The sequence below is a fragment of the Echinops telfairi genome, unplaced genomic scaffold, assembly GCF_000313985.2.
Source record: "Echinops telfairi isolate 266 unplaced genomic scaffold, ASM31398v2 ScPeMD7_7468;HRSCAF=8506_0, whole genome shotgun sequence".
NCBI lineage: Eukaryota > Metazoa > Chordata > Mammalia > Afrosoricida > Tenrecidae > Echinops > Echinops telfairi.
The window spans coordinates 36240873-36262045 of NW_022111369.1; the positions used below are offsets into that span (position 1 = coordinate 36240873).

Sequence of the window (21173 nt, forward strand, 5' to 3'; positions counted from 1 at the left end):
TCTCCAGGGACTCAAATCATATACCTTTGAAAAGATCTTTGAGTTTCCGGAACAAAGGGCAAGATTAGGGCTATGGGGTGGGTGGGGTAAGAGTCCCCAAGGGAAATCTTATGGGAGAGCCCTTACCACCCACGAAAAATGAGCAGATGCAGCATTGTTGTGATGGGAAAACTTCCTTAGTGTAACCTAACTTTCCTCATCATTGCAGTTTCCAAATTTCTTGAAACGTTTTCATATTAAGCTCACATGATCATCCTGTGTCCTTTGAGAAAATCTATCAAGACCTCCCTGTTTGAAATCTTAGATACCGTCACCTTAACCAGAGCTGCCACCTCTGTCATGAATGTTATTGGCCTAGCAGATCCCTTTAGAATCTGTTGTTTTGATTGGATCTTTTTTTTTTTTTTTTGAAAGCAGCCTAACAAGACAAAAGACAAGTATATCACTGAAAGAACTTTTCTGTATCCATCCACTGATCACAGATACATGTTGATGTTTGTTTGTACTAAACCCATATGAATGAGATAGAAACGTAGTAGCAATACTTTTTGGCTTCCACTCTTACTTCTCTGCAGTTGTGTATTGGTTCTAGATCAACAGTCCTTTCTCGTAGCTCATCTTAGTCTGGAAGCTCCACTGAAACTTTCAGCATCCTAGCAACACACAGCCTTCACTGACAAACAGGTGGTAGCTCTGCATTGGCCAGCAACTGAGGTCATGTCTTCAATAGGGCCTGAAGGTCTTCAGTAGGGAAGGTGGGGCTGCTACTACTGAGCCACCTCTGCCCTTCCCCTTATCAAAAGCCCCACTGCTGTCCTGTTGATTTGGACACACGCCCCTGTAGTAACTCTATAGGACAGGCTATCACTGCTCCATAGCGTTTCCAAGACTGTAACATTTCATGGACTCGGACTGCCTCAGCGATCTCCTATCGAGTGACTAGTGATTTTTAAACAGCCCAACTCGTCCACCACTTTGCAACCATGGCATCTTTTTTTTTTCCCTTTAAAATTTTTCATCATTGAAAATGTAAACTTTCCGATACTCCTCACAAGTTCACTGCTTCCAATTTGAGCCATATAATTAAGTATCTGGTTCTTGAGTCTACCACTCATCTGTCTTTTTGTTGTGCTGTGGTGGCTTGCATGTTTCTGTGATTCTAAAAGCTATGCTGCCAGTATTTCAAGTACTATTTCAAATATCATAACAAACTATGGATCCCATTGAGAAAAATGGTAATTCCAGAACACTTCGTTGTGTTACATAGACCAAAGAGACGGTCATTGGAACAGAACAAAGGAATACCACTTGGCTTAAAGTCAGGAAAGGTGTGCGTTAGGGTTCTGTCCTTTCTCCTTACATACTTAGTTTGTATGTTGAGCAGGTCATTGGAGACTGGCTGAATGAGGGGAACACAGTATCTAGATTTGAGGAAGACTCATTAACATCCTGCAGTGTGCAGATGACACAGTCTTGCTTGCTGAAAAGGAAGAGGACTTGAAGCACTTACTGATAGGCCTTCATTATGGATTGCAACTGAGTATAACCAAAACTCAAATCCTCACAACTGGACTGATGGACAATATCAAGATACAGAGGAAAAAATTAAAGCGGCCAAGGATTGCCTTTTACTTGGATCCAGATCCACAATCAAAGCTTATGGAAGCTGCAGTCAAGAAATCAAATGACAACATAATGCATTGGGCAAACCTGCAAAAAGAGACTTCTTTAAAGTATTAAAGAGCAAAGATGTCACTTTGAGGGACTGAGCTGTGCCTAAGCAGTGAGTCTGTGAGGATACACCCAGGCTGTATAATGTTCACTTGTCTGGTGTGCTGTGGAAACTGGGCAGTGAATAAGGAAGGCTAGGAAAGAATTGGAGATGTAGCGAAAGAGAGGAAGACCCTCGATGAGATAGACTGACACATTGGCTACAGCACTGGTCCTTGGAACAATTCTGAGGATGGCACGGCATCCTGAGTGCTTCGTTTTGCTGTGCATACGGTTGCTGTGAATCAGAACCAACTCCATGGCCCCTAACAACAACATCAGAGTTGATACATTCGAATTATGGTGCTGATGAAGAAGAAGTACCGTGGACTACCAGAAGGACAAACGAAACTGTCTCTGAAGAAGTTCAGTCAGAATGTCCTTTAGAAGCGAGATGGGGGAGATCTTGTCTCCCATACTGTGGCTGTGGGACTAGCCCCTAGAAAAGAGGCTGTCCCTTAACCAGAAGGATTGATGTAAAGGCTGCAGCGATAGGCTTAACTATAAGGATGATTAAGAGGGTGGTGTAGGGCCAGGAAATATTTGTTTTGTTGTATTTAGGGTTGCTGTGAGCCAAAACTGACCCAATGGTACCTAACAACGGCAGCAATAGTTCTTGAGGTGCTGGTGTTTGATTTACAATGAAAACTAAAATCCAAATGGTATAGTTAACTAGCTAGTGCTGGTAGTAAGCTCTAGGTACAAAAGTACAAAAATTCTTAAATATTTAGATTATTTTTGTTTACCCATTGGACATATTATTCTCCCATTTGTAACTTAGTGCTAGATTACCACTGCATATTGATATGTAATAATACCTGAACACACTTACCTAGATCATCCTCCTCCTGTAATTAAGAAAAGAACGGTTTCAGCTGTGGTGACATTCCGTAAAAGACTCCTTGAAACTGTACAAGTATAGGGTATTTGTTATTTTTCTCTTATTTATTTTATAGTTATTTTTATTGTCACCACCTTAAAGCAGATCGTTCCACTTAGCTCTAGCTTGAACTGATTACAATAGCCTTCTGACTGATCTCCCTGCCTCCACTGCGGTGAAATACTGAGATGAGGATAATCTCAAAATACAGCTGTGGTTATATCAATCCCCTATTGTTGTCTAAATGTTTTCAGGGCAAGGTCTTGGATTACTTGCCCACAATGTCCTCCACAAAGTTGGATGCAGTAAAATTTTCTTATTAAGAAAAGTTATAGGTTAGTTGGAAATGAAAAGAACCTTGTAGACTTTTAAGGTAGAACATGACAGGATATTACTTAAGAGCTGTATCTGTGTAACCATTTGAACAGGAGTTTCTCCGTGGGCCTTATGATGTGGGCCATTTATTTGCATTGCTCCACAGCATCTTTTTTTTTTTATTTAATTTCTTTTTTTCTTTTTTATTTCGTTATTTATGCACATATTTTTTTTCTTTTTTTTTCTTTCTCTTTTTTAACATTTTATTAGGGGCTCATACAACTGTTATCCCAATCCATACACACATCGATTGTGTAAAGCGCATTTGTACATCTTTCTCAAAACATTTTCTCTCCACTTAAACCCCCGACATTAGGTCCTCATTTTTCCCCTCCCTCCCCGCTCCCCCCTCCCGCATGAGCCCTTGATAGTTTATAAATGGGTATTTTGTCATATCTTGCCCTGTCCGACGTCTCCCTTCATCCACTTTTCGGTTGTCTGTCCCCCAGGGAGGAGGTCACCCTACTCAAATATAAAAACAATTATTTTCAGAGCTTAACATAAATAATTCTAGAGTCTGATATGACAGCCCCTTCTTTCTGCCAGCTTCATTTACTCATTCTTTGGATTTGCCTAAACAGATTATCGTTGCCAGCTATGTTCTAGGCACTGCCAAAAGGTGGCACCCACCCGCAGCTCCATAGGAGAAATCTGGCGGTCTGATCCTCTAAAGATGTGTACAGCATCTTTTGGTGCCCCGTGGGGCAACCCTATGCGGTAGCTCTGTTCTTTATGAGAAGGGGTCATCAACCCAACAGCAGTTGAAGCACCGGGAATAGGGGAAGCAGTGGTGATCAAGACGGACAAGAGCTCATGCAGCTCACATTGTAAAGAGGTGGCCGAGAGGCATCAGACCATAAGTAGATAGGCAAAATATTTTCTGATTGCGATAGCTGCTATGTTGAGTAAAACTTTTAAGTGGTTTGATAGAATGCCAGGGGCAGCAGAAATGAGAGTTTCAGTTCCCGGTTGCCATCAGTGTAGCCCCGACTCTTGGTGACTCCCATGTGTGTCAAAGTTGAGCTGTGCTCCGTAGGGTTTGCAGTGGCCAGTTTTTTGAAGTGGATCCCAGGCCTCTTTTTCTGAGGTCCTTCTGGCTAGACTCAAACCTCCAGCCTTTTGGTTAGCAGCCAAGCACTATTAAACATTTGTAACACCAAAGGTTCTGAAAATGAGGGTAGGGAGCTATTTTAGATGAGTTTTATAAACTTAATACAGTTGAGGCAGATTTAGAACACATTAAACCTCCTGAAAGAGGTGAATCCTTTAACTCTGGATTTAAACCATTTAACCATGTTCAACTCTAAGGGCAAAGACCTCACTTTATTGGCTTCCAGGAATCTTCCTTTACAGCTTTGGTTTATGAACTATATATAATATTAGAGGCGTGCATCATATATTCTGGATTGTTTCCCTGCCATGTCCTGATAGATCACCCCTCTTACAGATGAGGTAAACTAAATAAAGTGCCTTGGGTTCTTGTCCTGTGAAGGGTGGAAATAATAGGGGATTTTTTTCTTAACATGGTCCTCCACTTAGTGGGAATGATGTTGCATTTACTAGTACATACCTTCCATTCCTGAAGGATAAAATTAGGATGATGATTCATGTAACTAGATGGGCAAAGCCTTTCTGCCATGCCCACAAGCGGATTTTGAGGGTTTTGTTTTGCATAGGTTACTGTGCTCTGCATGTGACCCTTTATTGAACAGATGTGCGTGTCTAATCCTCAGGCTGCTATCTTTAGTTTGCTCAGTGGCATAAGAAATGTCTTGGCTACAGAACTCTGCACAGCTGGTTTGCCCCATGCAAAAAGGGATTGGTCAAACCAAGCAGACCTTTTTTGGTTAGAAGTTTGAACTTTATTCCTAGTTCACACACAGAGGAGAGACACCTAGTCTTGTAACTCCTTATTTCCTTTAACAGTGCAAATTTTAAAAATGTTCCCCTTAATAACTGGAAGAAATATGCTTAACTGATACTATCACTCAGGGAGTCTTGAAAAGGAGACTTGTTTTTCTCCATTTTTAAATACCTATACTAAAAATTAAAGAATGATTTTTTAAATCATTTTATTAGGGGCTAATACAACTCTTATCACAATCCATACATACATCAGTTGTGTAAAGCACATTTGTACATTCATTGCCCTCATCATTCTCAAAACATTTGCTCTCCACCTAAACCCCTGGCCTCAACTCCTCATTTTCTCTCCTCCCTCCCCGCTCCCCCCTCCCTCATGAACCCTTGATAATTTATAAATTATTTTGTCATGTCTTACACTGTCTGACGTCTCCCTTCACCCACTTTTCTGTTGTCCATTCCCCAGGGAGGAGGTTATATGTAGATCCTTGTAATGGGTTTCCCCTTTCCACCCCATCCTCCCTCCACCCTCCCGGTATCGCCACTTTCAGCACTGGTCCCGAAGGGATCATCCGCCCTGGATTCCATGTGTTTCCAGTTGTTATCTGTACCAGTGTACATCCTCTGGTCTAGCCAGATTTGTAAGGTAGAATTGGGATCATGATAGTGAGTGGGGAGGAAGCATTTAGGAACTAGAGGAAAGTTGTATGTTTCATCGTTGCTGCACTGAACCCAAACTGGCTTGTCTCCTCCCGCAACCCTTCCATAAGGAGATGTCCAATTGGCTACAGATGAGCTTTGGGTCTCCACTCCACACTCCCCCTTATTCACAATGATATGATTTTTTTTGTTTTGATAATACCTGATCCCTTCGACACCTTGTGATCGCACAGGCTGGTGTGTTTCTTCCATGTGGGTTTTGTTGCTTCTGAGCTAGATGGCCTCTTGTTTACCTTCAAGCCTTTAAGACTCTTAAGCACTATATCTTTTGATAGCCGGGCACCATCAGCTTTCTTTGCCACATTTGCTTATGCACCCGCTTTGTCTTCAATGATCGTGTCGGGAAGGTAAGCATCGCGGAATGCCAGTTTAATGGAGCAAAGTATTCTTGCATTGAGAGAGTACTTGAGTGGAGGCCCAATGTCCATCTGCTACCTGCTACCTTAATGCTAAACCTATACATATATGCACATAGATCTATTTCCATATCCTCATATATAAGTATATTTACATATGTTCATGCCCTTATTTAGAGACCTCTATAAATGCCATTTGCCTCCTAGCTCTTTCCTCTTGTACCACTATCATGTTCAGCCTTCATTTGGGTTTTAGTAATACCTCTCGGTTACATTAACCTTGGTCACGTCCTACCAGGCCTCCTACACCCTCCTCACCACTGATTTTGATCACTTGTTCCCTTGTCCCTGGGTTTGTTAACACCACTACCTTTCCCTCCACCTCTCCCTCTCCGATATCCCCTCCCCAACTGTCAGTCCCGTTGTTTTCTCCTCCAGATTGTTCATCCAGCCTATCTTATTTATACAGACCTGTGTAGATAATATACACAAAAACAAGACAGAGCAAAACCAAGCAACAAAATAAAACAACAACAACCATCCAATGACAAAAAGCAAAACAAAATACAAGAAAAAAAAGCTTGTAGTTAGTTCAAGGACTGTTTGTTGGCCTTTAGGAGTGTTTTCTGGTCAAGTCTGATGGGCCACCAAGCCCTGGTCCTAAAGTCTATTTTTGGTATTCCCTGAAGACTATAATTTTATGATTCAAATTCAAACTTTAGTATCCTAAAAACCCGATTCTACCATTTGCTAATTGTGTGACTTTGGGGAAATTGCTTAGCCTTTCCAAGTTTCATCATCTGTAAAATGGGAATGATAATAGTGCCTATCTAATAGAGTTGTTTTGAAGATTATAAAAAATCATACCTCCACTGGTTGATGGTTAGCACCGTTATGGTTAATTCTGGGCAGTATTAGTATTTGCATAATACTGAAGATTATAGTTTGTTACTGATATCTGTTTCTTTGAATCTTGGAATTTTGTATTTTTATATCTTAAAAGAGAAAAGAAAAAAACTGCCTATTAGATTCATATTCATCTTTGATGTTCTCTGGGTAAGTGATATAACTGTTTAGTCCAGCAGTTCTCAACTTGTGCGTCTCAAGCCCTTTGGGGGTCGAACAGCCCTTTCATGGGCGTTGCCCGATTTCATAACAGTAGCAAAATTATAGTTATGAAATAGCAATGAAAATAATTTTATGGTTGGAGTCACCACAACATGAGGAACTGTATTAAAGGACTGCGGCATTAGGAAGGTTGAGAACCACTGATTTAGTCAGTCATGAACATACTGTGCTCTCTTTAATATGTGAAGATAATGCTATTGATTTCTCTATTGGGAGTTTTACGTAACCTTTGGATAAAAAATATTGCAGCCTGGTTTATCCCTAGTTTAGTTATTATTATTACCATTTTTTTTCTTTAGGTAGACTGATGGAACATTTCTTAAACGATTCTCTATTGGACATTTTAAATGACTGAGAAGGACTTGTGAATCTTCTTTTCAAATAAACACTTCCTTGAGTTGAAGCTAATTGATGAAACTTGGGCCACATAAACCATTTGGCTTTTAGTCACTGAGGTAGATTACTCTGGAAGCTCCTTTAACATTAATCTGAGTATTTAATGGCTCTTATAAATGGTGTAGTACCCTCCTAATTCAGACCTAGCTCATTGGTGATTTGAAGATGTTTTCCATGATCTATTCACATTGAAATCATAATTCCTTGTGTGAATCAGCAACCCTCCAAGCCTGTCAACGAGTGAGAGTACCACACACACACACACACACACACACACACAACTGGAAAGGAATAAGATGGTCAGACGCAAAAGTTAGCTGACACTGGAAAGGCATTTCCTATAATTACATGGATTACCGTTGGCTGAGTGCAGTATGCTTTCGGGTTGAGACATGAGCAGATGAGAATATTTGCGTCTAATTCAAGGTCGGTTGTGACGTTATTTCAGATGCTTGCATGTTAAGGTTGAGCTAAAGTTATTTAACCCACATCCGTCTTAGCTATTGCCTGTTCAACTATGTATGGTGTATCGATTAAAAAGGATATTTTGTCACTTGTATGATTCTTGAATTGTATTTTTCTTTTAAATCTGTTTTGAAACCCAGTAACCTATTTGTTTTTCAATTTGTATTTATTACAGCCTGATCAACGTTCTAACAGCAGAACAATCATGGAGGTGGTGCCAGCCGAGGTGAATAGTTTGCTTCCAGAGGAGATAATGGACACTGGTATAACGTTAGTGGATGATGATAGTATTGAGGCTGTTATTGTTTCATCCCCAATTCCCATGGAGACAGAACTGGAAGAAATTGTCAACATAAATTCTACTTGTGACTCTACAGCCACGCCCATTTCCACGGAACCAGTTACAGTATACAGTAACCACACTAACCAAGTTGCAGTGAATACCACAAGTACTAAAGCAGATTCTAATACCACAGTGAAACCAGCTTTTCCAAGTGGCCTTCACAAACTTGGTGCTCAGACTCCTGTGACTATATCAACCAATCAGATCATTCTAAACAAAGTATCACAGACATCTGATCTTAAACTTGGCAATCAGACCCTTAAACCAGATGGACAGAAGTTAATTTTAACAACTTTGGGCAAGTCTGGTTCACCAATTGTTTTAGCACTACCCCATAGCCAACTACCCCAGGCTCAGAAAGTTTCAACTCAGGCCCAGTCAGGAGATGCAAAGTTACCACCACAACAAATTAAAGTAGTTACCATTGGAGGGAGGCCCGAGGTGAAACCCGCCATTGGTGTATCAGCATTGACCCCGGGAAGTCAACTAATCAGTGCTACAACTCAGCCCTCTGTGGTACAGACCCAACAGTTAAAAACAGTACAGGTAAAAAAAAAAAAAAAAAAGGACACTTATTAATTAAAATGCATGTTAGAAAAATGGAATTTAACTCATAGTTTTGTTTGCCGAGTGATTAAATACATAGTTGTTACTGACTTCTTTTGAATGTTGATCTTAGTAATTGTGTGATTTTTTTTTAAACTTGGATATGTTTATTGCTTATGAATTTTTTTGCAGAGAACTTAGAACAAATAAAAATTTGGTTCACTTTTACATTATTTTCTGTATAGTCTTCTACTCATTTTTTAGAAACCTTTTTTTTTTAGTGGTATGGTATGACTAAAAGAATGTTTTGCTGGAATAAAGATGCCAAGATGCTGCTAAAAAAAACATTCAGACAAATTCTTTTTTCAGTTAACAGGTGGCCAAGGTAGGAAAGTTTTTTGACTCTGAGAAACCCGTGAAGCCAGTCATAATGCACAGTGGCTATTTGGTCTGCATCTTTGGAGTTTATTGTCCATTGTTGTCACTCGTGTTTGCAATATGGAAAAAGTACTTTGGAGCCCTTGGCATTGAGTTACTTCTTTAGCCCTCTGTCAGCTGTGGAACTTTGGGTGGCTTCCTTAGTTTTGAACTTGTGATTTTAGCTACTTGAGCATGATGATATGTAATAAAAGATAAGCACCCCAGTATTGTTTTTAAAACATTGAGGAGCCATCAAGATGCTGCCTTTTATTAGGATGATTAGGCTTCTAAGATAAAAAATGACTAGCACATGTAGTAAATGGTTCCCAGTCTTTCTTGCTCTCATTGACTTTTCAAAGGTTACCAGTACTTTCAGAAACCCAGTTATCCACTTGAGACCAGGAAACACAGTTCCCTGTGTGAAAGAGTTGCCTCTGAAGGAAGACGCATAAGTGAAGTAGGTGTATATAAGAAAATAGGCAAAGATCTGGGCAACTGTACTCAGCTGGTAGTAGAAATAATGCTCTCGTTACTATACCGACAAAAGAATTAGAAATATTTTTCATGGACTTTGTGCCTAAGAGCTTTGTAAGATTTCTCCGACCTTGTTTTTGCCTATGTCCTTTGTGCCATTGTTAAATTGTTTTAGTGCCCTTTTCTTTCTTGTTCTTTAGCATTCCCCACTTATTGCTTAATTCCTTTTACTTCTTTCTTTTGATGGAACGCTTTTGAATGAGATATCCTATCACTGTGAAGCATCCTGGCCTTAGCTTGATTTTGAAACTTGTTTTGAACATAATTTCTCTTGGTTTATCAGAGTTTATCTAACTTTGACAATGTGAATCCTAATCATGTTCACAAGAAACAAAAAGCGTAAACCCAATTGTCACTTTTTTCACTTGAAAGCAATATGTACATACCATTTTAATGACCCGTGTACCTGTATCCACTGGTTTTCTACTATAATCCCCTAAATGCTGCTAATAAAAACAAAGACTGGGGTCTAATTCTTACAACTTGTTTTCTTGTTTCTTTTATAAGACCAATTTTTAAAATACTTCTCTCTAACAGACAGCTAAAACAAAAGAAACCCCATTTCAAGTATTGTGCTACATGTCCCCTTCTTAGGTAACGCAGATCTGTCCAACTCGGAGGTAACCTGCAAAGCTCTGACGCACTGATGGGCAGGCAAGAAACAGCCACATGCGTTTTTCCTCGAGGCATCAGAATATTTTATTTAATTTTGCGTGATGTCTATGATTATCTGGTCGTCCCGTTTTCCTGCCCCCTGCCCCCCGCCCCCGAAACAATCCTTGGCATTGTCTTAATTTTACTTAGTTAAACTGTTATGGTATGGATGGCAGGTAAGAGCGAGGAGACCTATCTTAAACGAAAGATGTAACAACCAAAGCCAGAGGCAGTAACAAGCGGATTTCGTTGCACTTTAGGAGCAGTGCATCAACACTTTCCTGGGTCTCACTGCGTGGTACATCACAGAGTCTGGAGCAGTGTAATACCATCCTTGGCTTCTGAATCCTTCTATAACCTGAATGTATTATTTGATGACATATTTGGCTACCGCATTTTTAAAATCTCTTTTTGTGGATATATATTTATCTTAATCTGCTGTGGTAAAATTGTTCAAAACAATTTTCTGTGTGTTGTTTTACTTAATTGGTTTTAGGGTAGTTTAGCATTCACAATACAAAATTTCCTGGTTCTTCCGGGAACTGTAGTGCTTCACTAAAGAAACAACCACAAGGGCAAGAAGAGATTGTACATTTGAATAATTAATACTTTTTGGCTATATTTAATTTTTTTCCTTTCTTGTAAGCATTCCTATAAATCATGTGATTGTAAAAATAGTTAAAATTGGAGAAATATTTCAGGCTCTTAATATTTACTTTATAGCTAAGGTTATTTGGATTTACAAGAACTTCACCTCTTGAAAAAAAGAAAAAGAAATCACTAATACTAGTAGGTGAAATTCTAACTATTTTTAGTTTTAGACCTGTTAATGTACTGGGTATATATTTTCTTGGTATGTCTTCCTAAATTATGTCAACTTTTAGTGTTTTAACTATAGATATACTTGGATGTGTAATAGTCTTATAAATGGAATATTTTTTAAATATAGTAATGATTCTCCTTGTTTTTAAAATGTGATTTGTATTTAGTAATTTATGTTTTGTTAGTAATGTGTTCTTGATGTAAGGAATTAATATATCCTGAATGTAAGAAAATATATTATTTCATTTCCATTTGTAATCTGAACCTAAGAAATTGACATTTGGCTAATTCTGTGACCTAGTCCAGCTTCTGGTATATGTATTTCTGACACTCAATTAGTCATATTTATTCCTTTTGAGTCATTATTACCAATAATAGGACTGTTCGGAGTCTCAGTTTCTATGTCTGCTAAAAGATAATATTTCTTGTCCTTCCTAAAAGTGTATGATTTTTATTATAGCTAAACAGTCACATCTGCTTGTAGGGGAAGCTTTTCCTTTGCATACTTTGATAATTTCAATCTGAAAACACTAGCATCTCTACCTTCTTTAATTTGTGGAGAACCTTAGTTCAGGTCAGTAATATGCCAGTTGATATGTAAGTTCAGATCAAAGATGAATAGAATTTAGATGATTTCCTCAAGGTCTTTGTATTTTAACATTTAAGAGCTTTTGCTTTTAGAAAAGATTTGTTTGAACCAAACTTGTATCTGTGTTTGAGAAGACGTTAACTTGTTCAGTTCTTCCTTTACTCTTGATGTATTTGTCTGGGGTTAAAAATCTAATAATAAAATTATCTTTTATGTATATTTGTATTTTGCTTCTAGAGTAAGGTGACCAGACGTCCCGCTTTTGGTGGGACAGTCCCAATGTTTGACAATTTTTCCCATGTCCTGCGGCATTTTTTAAAAAGTCCCGATTTTTGGAAAGAATGCACGACAAGCTAGGGTATATGATTTTTGGCTGCCATGTGACTATTTCACCAGGATATGAGTTTTATCAATGGCGTCCCGCTTTACCAATGTTAAAATCTGGTCACCTTATTCTAGAGACCAATGTAAATTATATTTACAGGTGACTTCATTATTTGGGTTGTACTTTCTTAAATGATTTACTCAATCTTTTTATTATTGAATAGTTTATCTTGCAAAAGAATGTTGCTATGCCATATTGTTCTGCTTATCCTTAAATATTAGTTTAGTTGTCATCATATGCATAAATCCCAGAAGCTAAAAATAGAGATTGGTAATAAAATGCAGAGGTATTATATGTGGACTGAAGGGTGTGATCATACTAACATTTTGACAAATGGCTGTGTTTTTGTATATTTATTTTTAATGTTAACCCTTAGAAATGTTTTGTCAAATAAGCTAATTTCACATATACTTTTGTGTGTGGATCGTTTGTCAAATTTTGATTTAATAGTTAATTTTATAGAAACAAATGGCTTCATAGTGATGTATATGTTACAGATTGCTAAGAAGCCTCGAACACCAACCTCTGGTCCAGTAATCACGAAGCTGATCTTTGCAAAACCAATTAATAGTAAAGCAGTTACGGGACAGACAACTCAAGGATCGCCACCAGTCATTACAGGTTACATTTCTTTTTGGTTTACTAAGCTAGGCACTTACCTTCCTTTAAATAGATTTTAAACAGCCCATTCTGCCACCTTAAAATGTTCTCGTACAACAGGTTTAGCTTATTATTATAAACCAGATTGGTTAATGTTCATTACACTTATTAAAGGTGTGTTCAGTTCATTACTTAATTCTCCTTAGCTTTTTAGAATAAAAGTATCGAAATCTTAAGGTCTGAGAATACTAGCTAATATTTATGTAGTGTTTACTGTGTATCAGGCACCAGTCTAAGTTCAGTTAAATGACTCATCTAATCCTCATGCCAGCCTATGAGGTAGGTACTGATAGCATCCTGATGTACCAGTTTGGAAACAGGTACTCAGCTAGCATATGGTGGGGTATAGTATTTCAGAATTTCTGTTTAAATTTTGGTTTTAGTGTTTTAATGTGTACTATATGCAGTTCTCTATGAACAGAAAATTTCCCCATGATAGTGATTACCTAAGTGATAGGAAATTTCAGGTATATTACTTTTGCCAGAAAACTCTTTAGGGTGGCCCAATTCTTTTTCATTATATACTTTTAAATTTGTCATCAACAGTAACTAACACTTCAAAGTACTTACACTTTCTCACTAATAATCACCTCTTCCTGACCCCACATCCTTCCTCATTCAATTTAGAGTTCATGATCCATTATTATTACTTCCTTGCAACGCCCTGGTGACATACTGGGTTAAGCAGTTCTGCTATTCAAGAAAACAGATGAAACTTTCTACTCCTGGAAAGAATTACCGGCTTGGAAATCCATAAGGGCAATTCTAGTGTGTCCTAATAGGTGAATATGAGACAGAATTGACTCGATGGCAGGGAGTTTGATTTTTGGTTTTTGAAAATACTACTGAATCTTTTTTCCCTAGAAATATAAAGGTCTGGTCAAATTCAGCTCTCTGTCTTCTTCTTGCCTGCCACATTGTGAATCCTTTATCATCCTTGCCTAAGAAGTAGGTATGCAGGCAGCTCATTTGTTCTAGAGAATGATCACACAGCCATAGTAGCTGACCTTTAACTCAGAGCTCTTGTAATTATACTAGTTTTACCAATTACAAGATTATTTCTTATTTCGGCTTGGCGAAGCAAGTGTGGATGGTAAACTTTGGATGAGAGACTTCAAATTTGAATGACCAGTCCTTCGAATGTGTCTTTGGTGAGAGTGCTTCCGATTGCTTGGATATATATTAAAACCATCTAACTGCTTTCTCTGGTCGGTTTGCACCTAGTATAACAGTAGGCAGGTCTAAGTCAATGGTAGTAACTTGTCATTTTTCTCGTTTTAAATTGTGTGTAAAGGGACTTTTCTTATTAGCAATTGAGAGGAAGGATGTGAAGATTGCAGTTTGAGGAGAGTGAATGTTCTTTTTCTTCTTTGACCTGCAGTGGAGAAGGTTTGTGATGGTGAGGGGGTAAGAGGGGATAGCTAGAGAGCTTTCATGAGAAGCCCATAGAATCTCACAGGAAACTTCTGAAAGCATTTGGATTTGGTGCTGGCTCAAGAAATAGGCAGAAAGTAAGCAAGGGTAGGATGCACTGAAGCAAAAAGGGACCCTGGGAGGCCTTGAGCAGGTGTTGTTGTTGTTGTTAGGTGCCACTGAGTCACTTTGGACTTAGCAACCCTGTGTAACACAGAACAAACACTGCTCAATTCTACACCGTCTTCACAGTTCCTGTGCTCGAGCCCATTGTTGCAGCCATGGTGTCAATCCATCATGTCAGAGTTCTTCCTCTTTTTCACTGCCCCACTAGTTTCCCAAGCATGATGGCCTTTTCCAGGGACTGGTCTCTCCTGACAGCATGTCCAAAGTACCTAAAATGAAGTCTTACCGCCTTTGCTTGTACTTCCAAGACAGATCTGTGTAGCAGTCCATGGCACTTTCCATGTTCCTCTCCAACACTACAGTTCACATGCATCGGTTCTTCTCCGGTCTTCCTTATTTAATGTCCAATGTTCACATACGTATGAGGTCATTGAAAACACCACGGCTTGGGGCAGGTGCACCTTCAGCCTCAAAGTAACACTTTTCTAAAGAGGTCTTGTGCAGCAGATTTACCTAATGCAACTAGTCTTTTGAAGGGGGTAAGTTGGAGGAATGCTTCCAAGCAACGTTCTTCACTGTCTTGAATTTGAGAGATTCCTTTAACATTTTCAGTTATGGGGAGAAATTATATACTTAACAATGGCGGTGTTTAAAGAAGTGTCTGAATGAGTTTTTGGTTAATATCAAGAGTATTTCACTAATTTTATATTTGACTATCATGGATATTATTGCCATGTCTTTGGGCCATTTATAATATGTTGCAAAATAATTGTTAGCTTCCCCTGTTAATTGTAGTCAGACTTATCAACCCTAGTAAAATGCACAGACAGGCTTCTGTTAAGTTTCACGAAAATTGTTGGAAATAAATTTGGTTTGTAGGGATACATTCTGCATTTGACTCACTATTTAAATTCATATAAGCCATATTTGGAATCCCTGAAGTAGTTGTGTTTGCTGATTTGTTTTATGACTAGGCTGGTTCATCATCTGTACCTTACTTGCAGCTAATGGTTGTTTTGGGGGGCAGGGTTGTTTGTTTGCTTTTTGTGACTTTAGGATTTCTCATTAAACATTGCTATCTTGAAGTCAAGTGATTTTTAAAAAATATAAATCTGACCTTATCACACTCTTGCTTAAAAAATTCATGGTCTTATCCATTTGTGTCAGGTTAAGTTCATATGCTAGTGTTTTCTTAGCATTAAAGAAGTTTATGATCTAATGTAGACCTTTTTCACCTTCACCCCTATCAGTTCCAGACCTGCAGATTGAGCTTCTTTTAAGAGATTACCAACTGGACCTTTTTCTCGCGGGCCTGAGAAATCTTGGCACTATGCCTTCTACTTGGAGTGCCTTTCTATACTCTTCCTGATGACTATGTTTTACTTTGGTTTTTGGTTTGTCTCTACCTGTCTCGGAAGTTTTGACCCCAGAGTTTAGTTTAGGTACTCTTCCTTGCCCATCTCCAATGTATTCCCATGAAACATGGTTATCCCTACCAAATACAGACCAGTGATTAACCTAAATGTAATACTAATTGTAACTTGTCCATTAGTCATACTGTATTAATGTATTTTCTTTTCTGCTTCCCCTACTCTACGTGTGATTTTCTTGATGGTAATTTTTTAAAAATTTTGTTTCTTTTCTGTGGTTCAGTAAATGTGTGTTGTTGAATGAAAGAGTGTATCATGGAAAAAGTGTAATGGTAAGGTAAGAGAGAGGTATTAAAAGACCTGAGTTTCAATTGTGGCTTTTCTATTGGTTTTATCTATGATCTTGAGAAAATATATTACTTGTTCATCTTATTTATTTTTGTAAACTGTATGCTCCAGCCACAGAACTTTTGAGATGGTTAAGTGACATCCTGAGCTCCTGATTATCAGAGTTCCCAAGGTACAAGGTTGTTGTAGAGCAGGGTCCTCAAACTATGGCATGAGGGCCACTGAGGACATTCATCCGGCCCGCTGGGTGTTTTTGCCTCGTTTGTTTTTTTTAGTTCAAAATAAGATATGGGCAGTGTGCATAGGAATTTGTACATAGTTCTTTTTTAAACTATAGTCCAGCCTTCTAACTGGTCTGAGGGACAGTGAACTGGCCCCTTGTTAAAAAAGTTTGAGGACCCCTGTCAGGAACAAACCGCATCGTACTGTGAAAAGACTCACTAATGAGCTGATCTTTGGTAGAAATAGTCCTCGCTGAAAAATACTAATTCCCTGTCCCAGTCTATCTGTAGCCTTTTGGCGTGTGTCTTTCTATTCTTGAGGATCATCTGATAGTAGACTACAGAAGCCTTGTAAGTAGATTTCAAGGTGAAATTGTGTCTTGCATACTTGTGTAAGTCACTCTGAGACGCTAAGGATAAATGGGGATATAGAAGTTAGATCAGTATGTGGATGATAATCAAGTAGGCTCCACAAAGAATAGCTTGAATTTCAAAGGCTAATAGAGAATTCCTGGGAATGTTTTGCAGAAGTGACCTTTTATATGTGCACATTACACTTGTCACACAGGCTGTCCCTGTGCTGTCATACAATTCTCAGAGGAATCTCCTTCCCCGGAATATAGTTGTTGATTTACTCTTTGATCATGCTAAGAGCTTCAAGTCCTTCACTTTCAGCAAGCAGTGTGTCAACTGCATGCTACAGGTTCTGAATAAGCCTTCCTCCTATCCTGATGCCACAGTCTTCATGTAATCCATTTTCCCTAACGATTGACTCAGCACAGATTGAATGACTGACGAGAGTGTACAGCCCTGACACACACCTTTCCTGATTTTAAAACATGCGCTATTCCCTTGTTCTGTTTGCACAACTGCCTCTGGGTCCATGTTCAAGTTCCTTGTGAGTACAATGTAGTGTTCTGGAATTCTCATTCTTCTCAATTAACTCTATCCACAGTTAATTATGTTCCACACAGTCAAATGCCTTTGCATAGTCACTGAAACATAAGTAGACATCTTTTGGGTATTTTCTGCTTTGAGCCATGATCCGTCTAACGTCATCTTTGATAATCCCTTGTTCCATGTTTTCTTCCGAGGCCAGCCTGAACTTCTGGCATTTCCCTGTCAGTGTACTGTTGTAACTGTGGTTGCATGGTCTTCAGCAAACTTTTGTTTGCGTGTGATTTCATTGATAGCGTTCTATAGTTTGATCTTCTGTTGAGTCACCTTTCTTTGGAATGGGCACAAATTATGTGTTTCTTCCTGTCAGTTGGCCAAGTAGCTGTGAAGTTGTTAAGTCTAAGTCCCCCCCCAAGGTACAAGTTTAACTTTTAGTTTTATTTGTTACTTACTGTAAAGTATTTTTCTTGTAAAAGTAAATTTACTTTAAGTGGTCTTTTCTTGTATTAATTATCCTCAAGAACTGAGGATTTTCCTGTGTTAACATTTTCTTTAAAGTATATAATGCCTGATAAAGATGCTATTATAAATGTAAATGAGAGCATTTTATGAAACTGTGTCTTTGAGTTTTCAGGCTCATCTTACAGATATTAACTTTGGAAGCTAGCATAACAACCATGTTACTTTAGGCAAGTACAACCTTTTAAACTCACTCCCATTGAGTTGATGCTGACTCATAGTGTGCCCCGGTAGCACAGGGTAGACTGCCCTTGTGAGTTTCAGAGACTGTAACTCTTTTTTTATTTTACCTCCATTGCCATTTATTGCACACAGTAATTAAATCACAGTGATATTTATGTAGGGATTGACAAACAGAGTAGAGGGCACAAAATTTATTTGGACATATAAAATTAGATTAGACAGAGTAGGCATTGCAAATTATTCAGCTGGAAAAATGTGATAGTAGGAAAATTGACTAACAAATGAAAAAAGAGTATATACACTGGATCCTATAGAAAAAGAAAATAAATTCCAGGTGAATTAAAGATTCTAGTGCAAAAATGATAAGGTATGTCACACTCAAGGTAAATACAATACAAGACACTCAAGGTAAATACATCTCATGATTATGGGATAAGAAAGATTGCCTAAACATGCACAAAAAATGTGTAAGTCATATAAGCAAATAATGGATAATTCGACACAATTAAAATGAAAGTTGACTGTAACTCTTTATGAGAGAAGAAAGCCCCATACTTCTTCCATGGACTGGCTGGTGGTTTTGAACTTCTGACCTTGCAGTTAGCAGCCCAACTTGTAACCACCGCATCACCAGGGCTCCTTATAGCTTATTTAGCTACGTAGAATTGGCTTGTTTAAGGAAGCTGACGAAGCTTGCCAGGGAAAGCAGCATCCAAGGAACATTTAACTGAAATGCATTAAGGAAAATTTAATATAATCTTGCATGACAAAGACCTTGAAAAAATTAAATTTAATGTATTTTATAAATGTCCAGTGAACTTGATTAAAAATGTTTTGAGTCAGCATATTTTGTCACTGTTATCCAAAGAACTGGCTCAGTCGTTGCGAAATCCCTCTCTCCCAGTCTCCATTCCTCTCTTCCTCTCTTCTTTCCTATTCCTTGGTCCCTTCTCCTCCTTCTCTAGCTGCAGCAATCAATTACATTGTAGCCGTCAGCGTTTAGAGGGATTTTAGAGATAACCTAGTCGTGTACTTCTTTGCTTCTCTGCTAGTTAAATTCCCTTTTTAGCCAATAGATTTGGTTGTCCAGTTTGGACAGTCTGCTTGGAATGCCTTCAGTGACTAGAAATGTGGTCATGTTGAAAAACTCAGTTCATGTTTGTTAGATGTTTGCTCATGCTGAGCTAATTTCTTATCTCTGATGTTATGTCTTAGTTCTAGGGCTGCATCTAATATAGTACAAATCAGTTTTAGTCCATCAACAGGAAAGCCTGGATCAGTCAGGAATCTTGGTTTTACTGTCTTAATAAAGAACTTTTGTGCTTTGGAAGCTTAAAGCAATCCAAAGTTTTCGGTTTTATTCATACTTCATGATTATTTGCATGCACTATCTGGGTAGAGAAGGGACTCTTTCCATCCTTATCACTTTGAGGTCCACGTGGACTGAGGAACCACCAGCATAAATGTGCCAGAGGAAAAGAACGCTTTAGTTCAAACTTACATAGTCTTCTGGCCCAGAAGTGACCTGCACCATTTTTACACTCAATATTTGGGCCAGAAGAAATCACCTACCTCCCAACCCAACCACATGGGGATAGAAAGTACCATCCTACCATGTGCCCAGAATGGGGAAACCACAAACACTTGGTAAGCAGCACTAGTATCTGTCGCGTAGTCTTTAAGGAATCTGGAGATGTCTTGTCATCTCATGCTTAGAATAAAAATTCCTCGTATTTCAATTCATAATAATAACTTGTAAAGCTGCTGTTTTTCTATATGGTAACTAAAGGCTATTATTTACAGGAGAACCCAGTTCCTAATAGGATCTGAGTAGAGCAGTCAAGAAGCTTTTGTGTTTGTTTTAAAATTCATTTGGCAGTCTAATATCAACGTTAAACCAAACAGAGCTCTAACGAGACCACTCACTGTCTCTTCTGTAGGTGTGGATGTAAATTATATGTTGCGTGGCTCTAGTTCAAATAGGAAGGTGCTTGTGGTATAGTATATAATACAGTATAGTGTTATATAGAACAGAGACTGAAGTTTTAAGACTTGATTTCAAATCCTGATTTTCAGGAGCTGTATTATATACAGCATGTTTCGTTCCAATTTTAGTATATGTGCTGCCGAAGCGAGCACTACAGCATGTTTCTTAATTGTCCCAAGCCTGTTGTTTTTTTTTGTTTTTTTTACTACATATACCTCAACATATTGATGAGAATATGACTAAAAGTGTTTGTGTAGACCTTATATAAACTGATGCTAAATCTTAACAAAAAACTTTGTTGTTGTTTTTGCCTAGGCTCATCACGGTTTACTAGGGACTCACTAAGTATTATGTTGACGTGAAATAATGAACAGTTAACATGTGTGTACATATGAAATACTGAACAGTTCCTATGGGTGTGGCCCATCATCATGTAAATTGACTTGTCTTTGGAGAAATCAAACTGATGTGCTGCCTCTCCTTTGCAGGTAGGGTTCTTTCACAGTCTACTCCTGGGACTCCATCCAAGACCATAACAATATCTGAAAGTGGTGTTATTGGATCAAGTTTAAATTCTACAACACAGACACCAAATAAAATAGCCATCTCACCTTTGAAATCACCAAATAAGGTAACAAAATGAAACAAAACTTTAGCCAAATATTGTGGATGGTGCTTTTACTACTATTCATTTTAGACAGTTTAACGATAATCTCAAGCAAGGATTGACATTCAGTGAATATGGGATGAATTTGAAAATTGAAAATATATGACAGATAAAAAGTTTACTTTAAATACATGAATAACCATTTGCATGTTAAGATGATTTCTCTGGCCCATGTGAATATGGATATAAGAAAAATCTTTTGAGTGAGGTACATATGTTAGAGTTCAGTTCTACTCCAGTTAATGTTTTAGAGAAATTCCTGTCCTTTGACTGTTTAAATATTGAATGTAAATGTAATTTTTATTTCTTTCTTAATATTTGATATGTTTTGAGCTTTTTGGAGGTCAGAGCTTTTGCTAAGTATTGAATACCCAACCTGTTAGAAATTGCCATTAGATGCCAGTAACCACATTATCAGTGATTTTTAAAACTTAATTACAATTTACTCAAAGCATTTGAAAAGTTTTCATAATTTGTTTTTCTTTTAAAGTACCTATTATTTTACTCTGAGGTCAAGTGAGCATTCTTAGCTTACT

The 21173-nt window shown here is 38.1% G+C and overlaps 1 protein-coding gene across 1 annotated transcript in view; it reads left to right on the forward strand.

Annotated features, from left to right (window-relative positions):
- The window catches only part of LIN54 (lin-54 DREAM MuvB core complex component), a 69185-nt gene that overhangs the window by 5639 nt on the left and 42373 nt on the right, over positions 1-21173 (forward strand). The window contains exons 2-4 of the mRNA XM_004703238.2: positions 8129-8842; positions 12744-12867; positions 20459-20601. Of these exons, the coding sequence (XP_004703295.1) occupies positions 8159-8842; positions 12744-12867; positions 20459-20601 (951 nt within the window). The 5' untranslated portion in view covers positions 8129-8158. The remainder of the gene's footprint in view (positions 1-8128; positions 8843-12743; positions 12868-20458; positions 20602-21173) is intronic.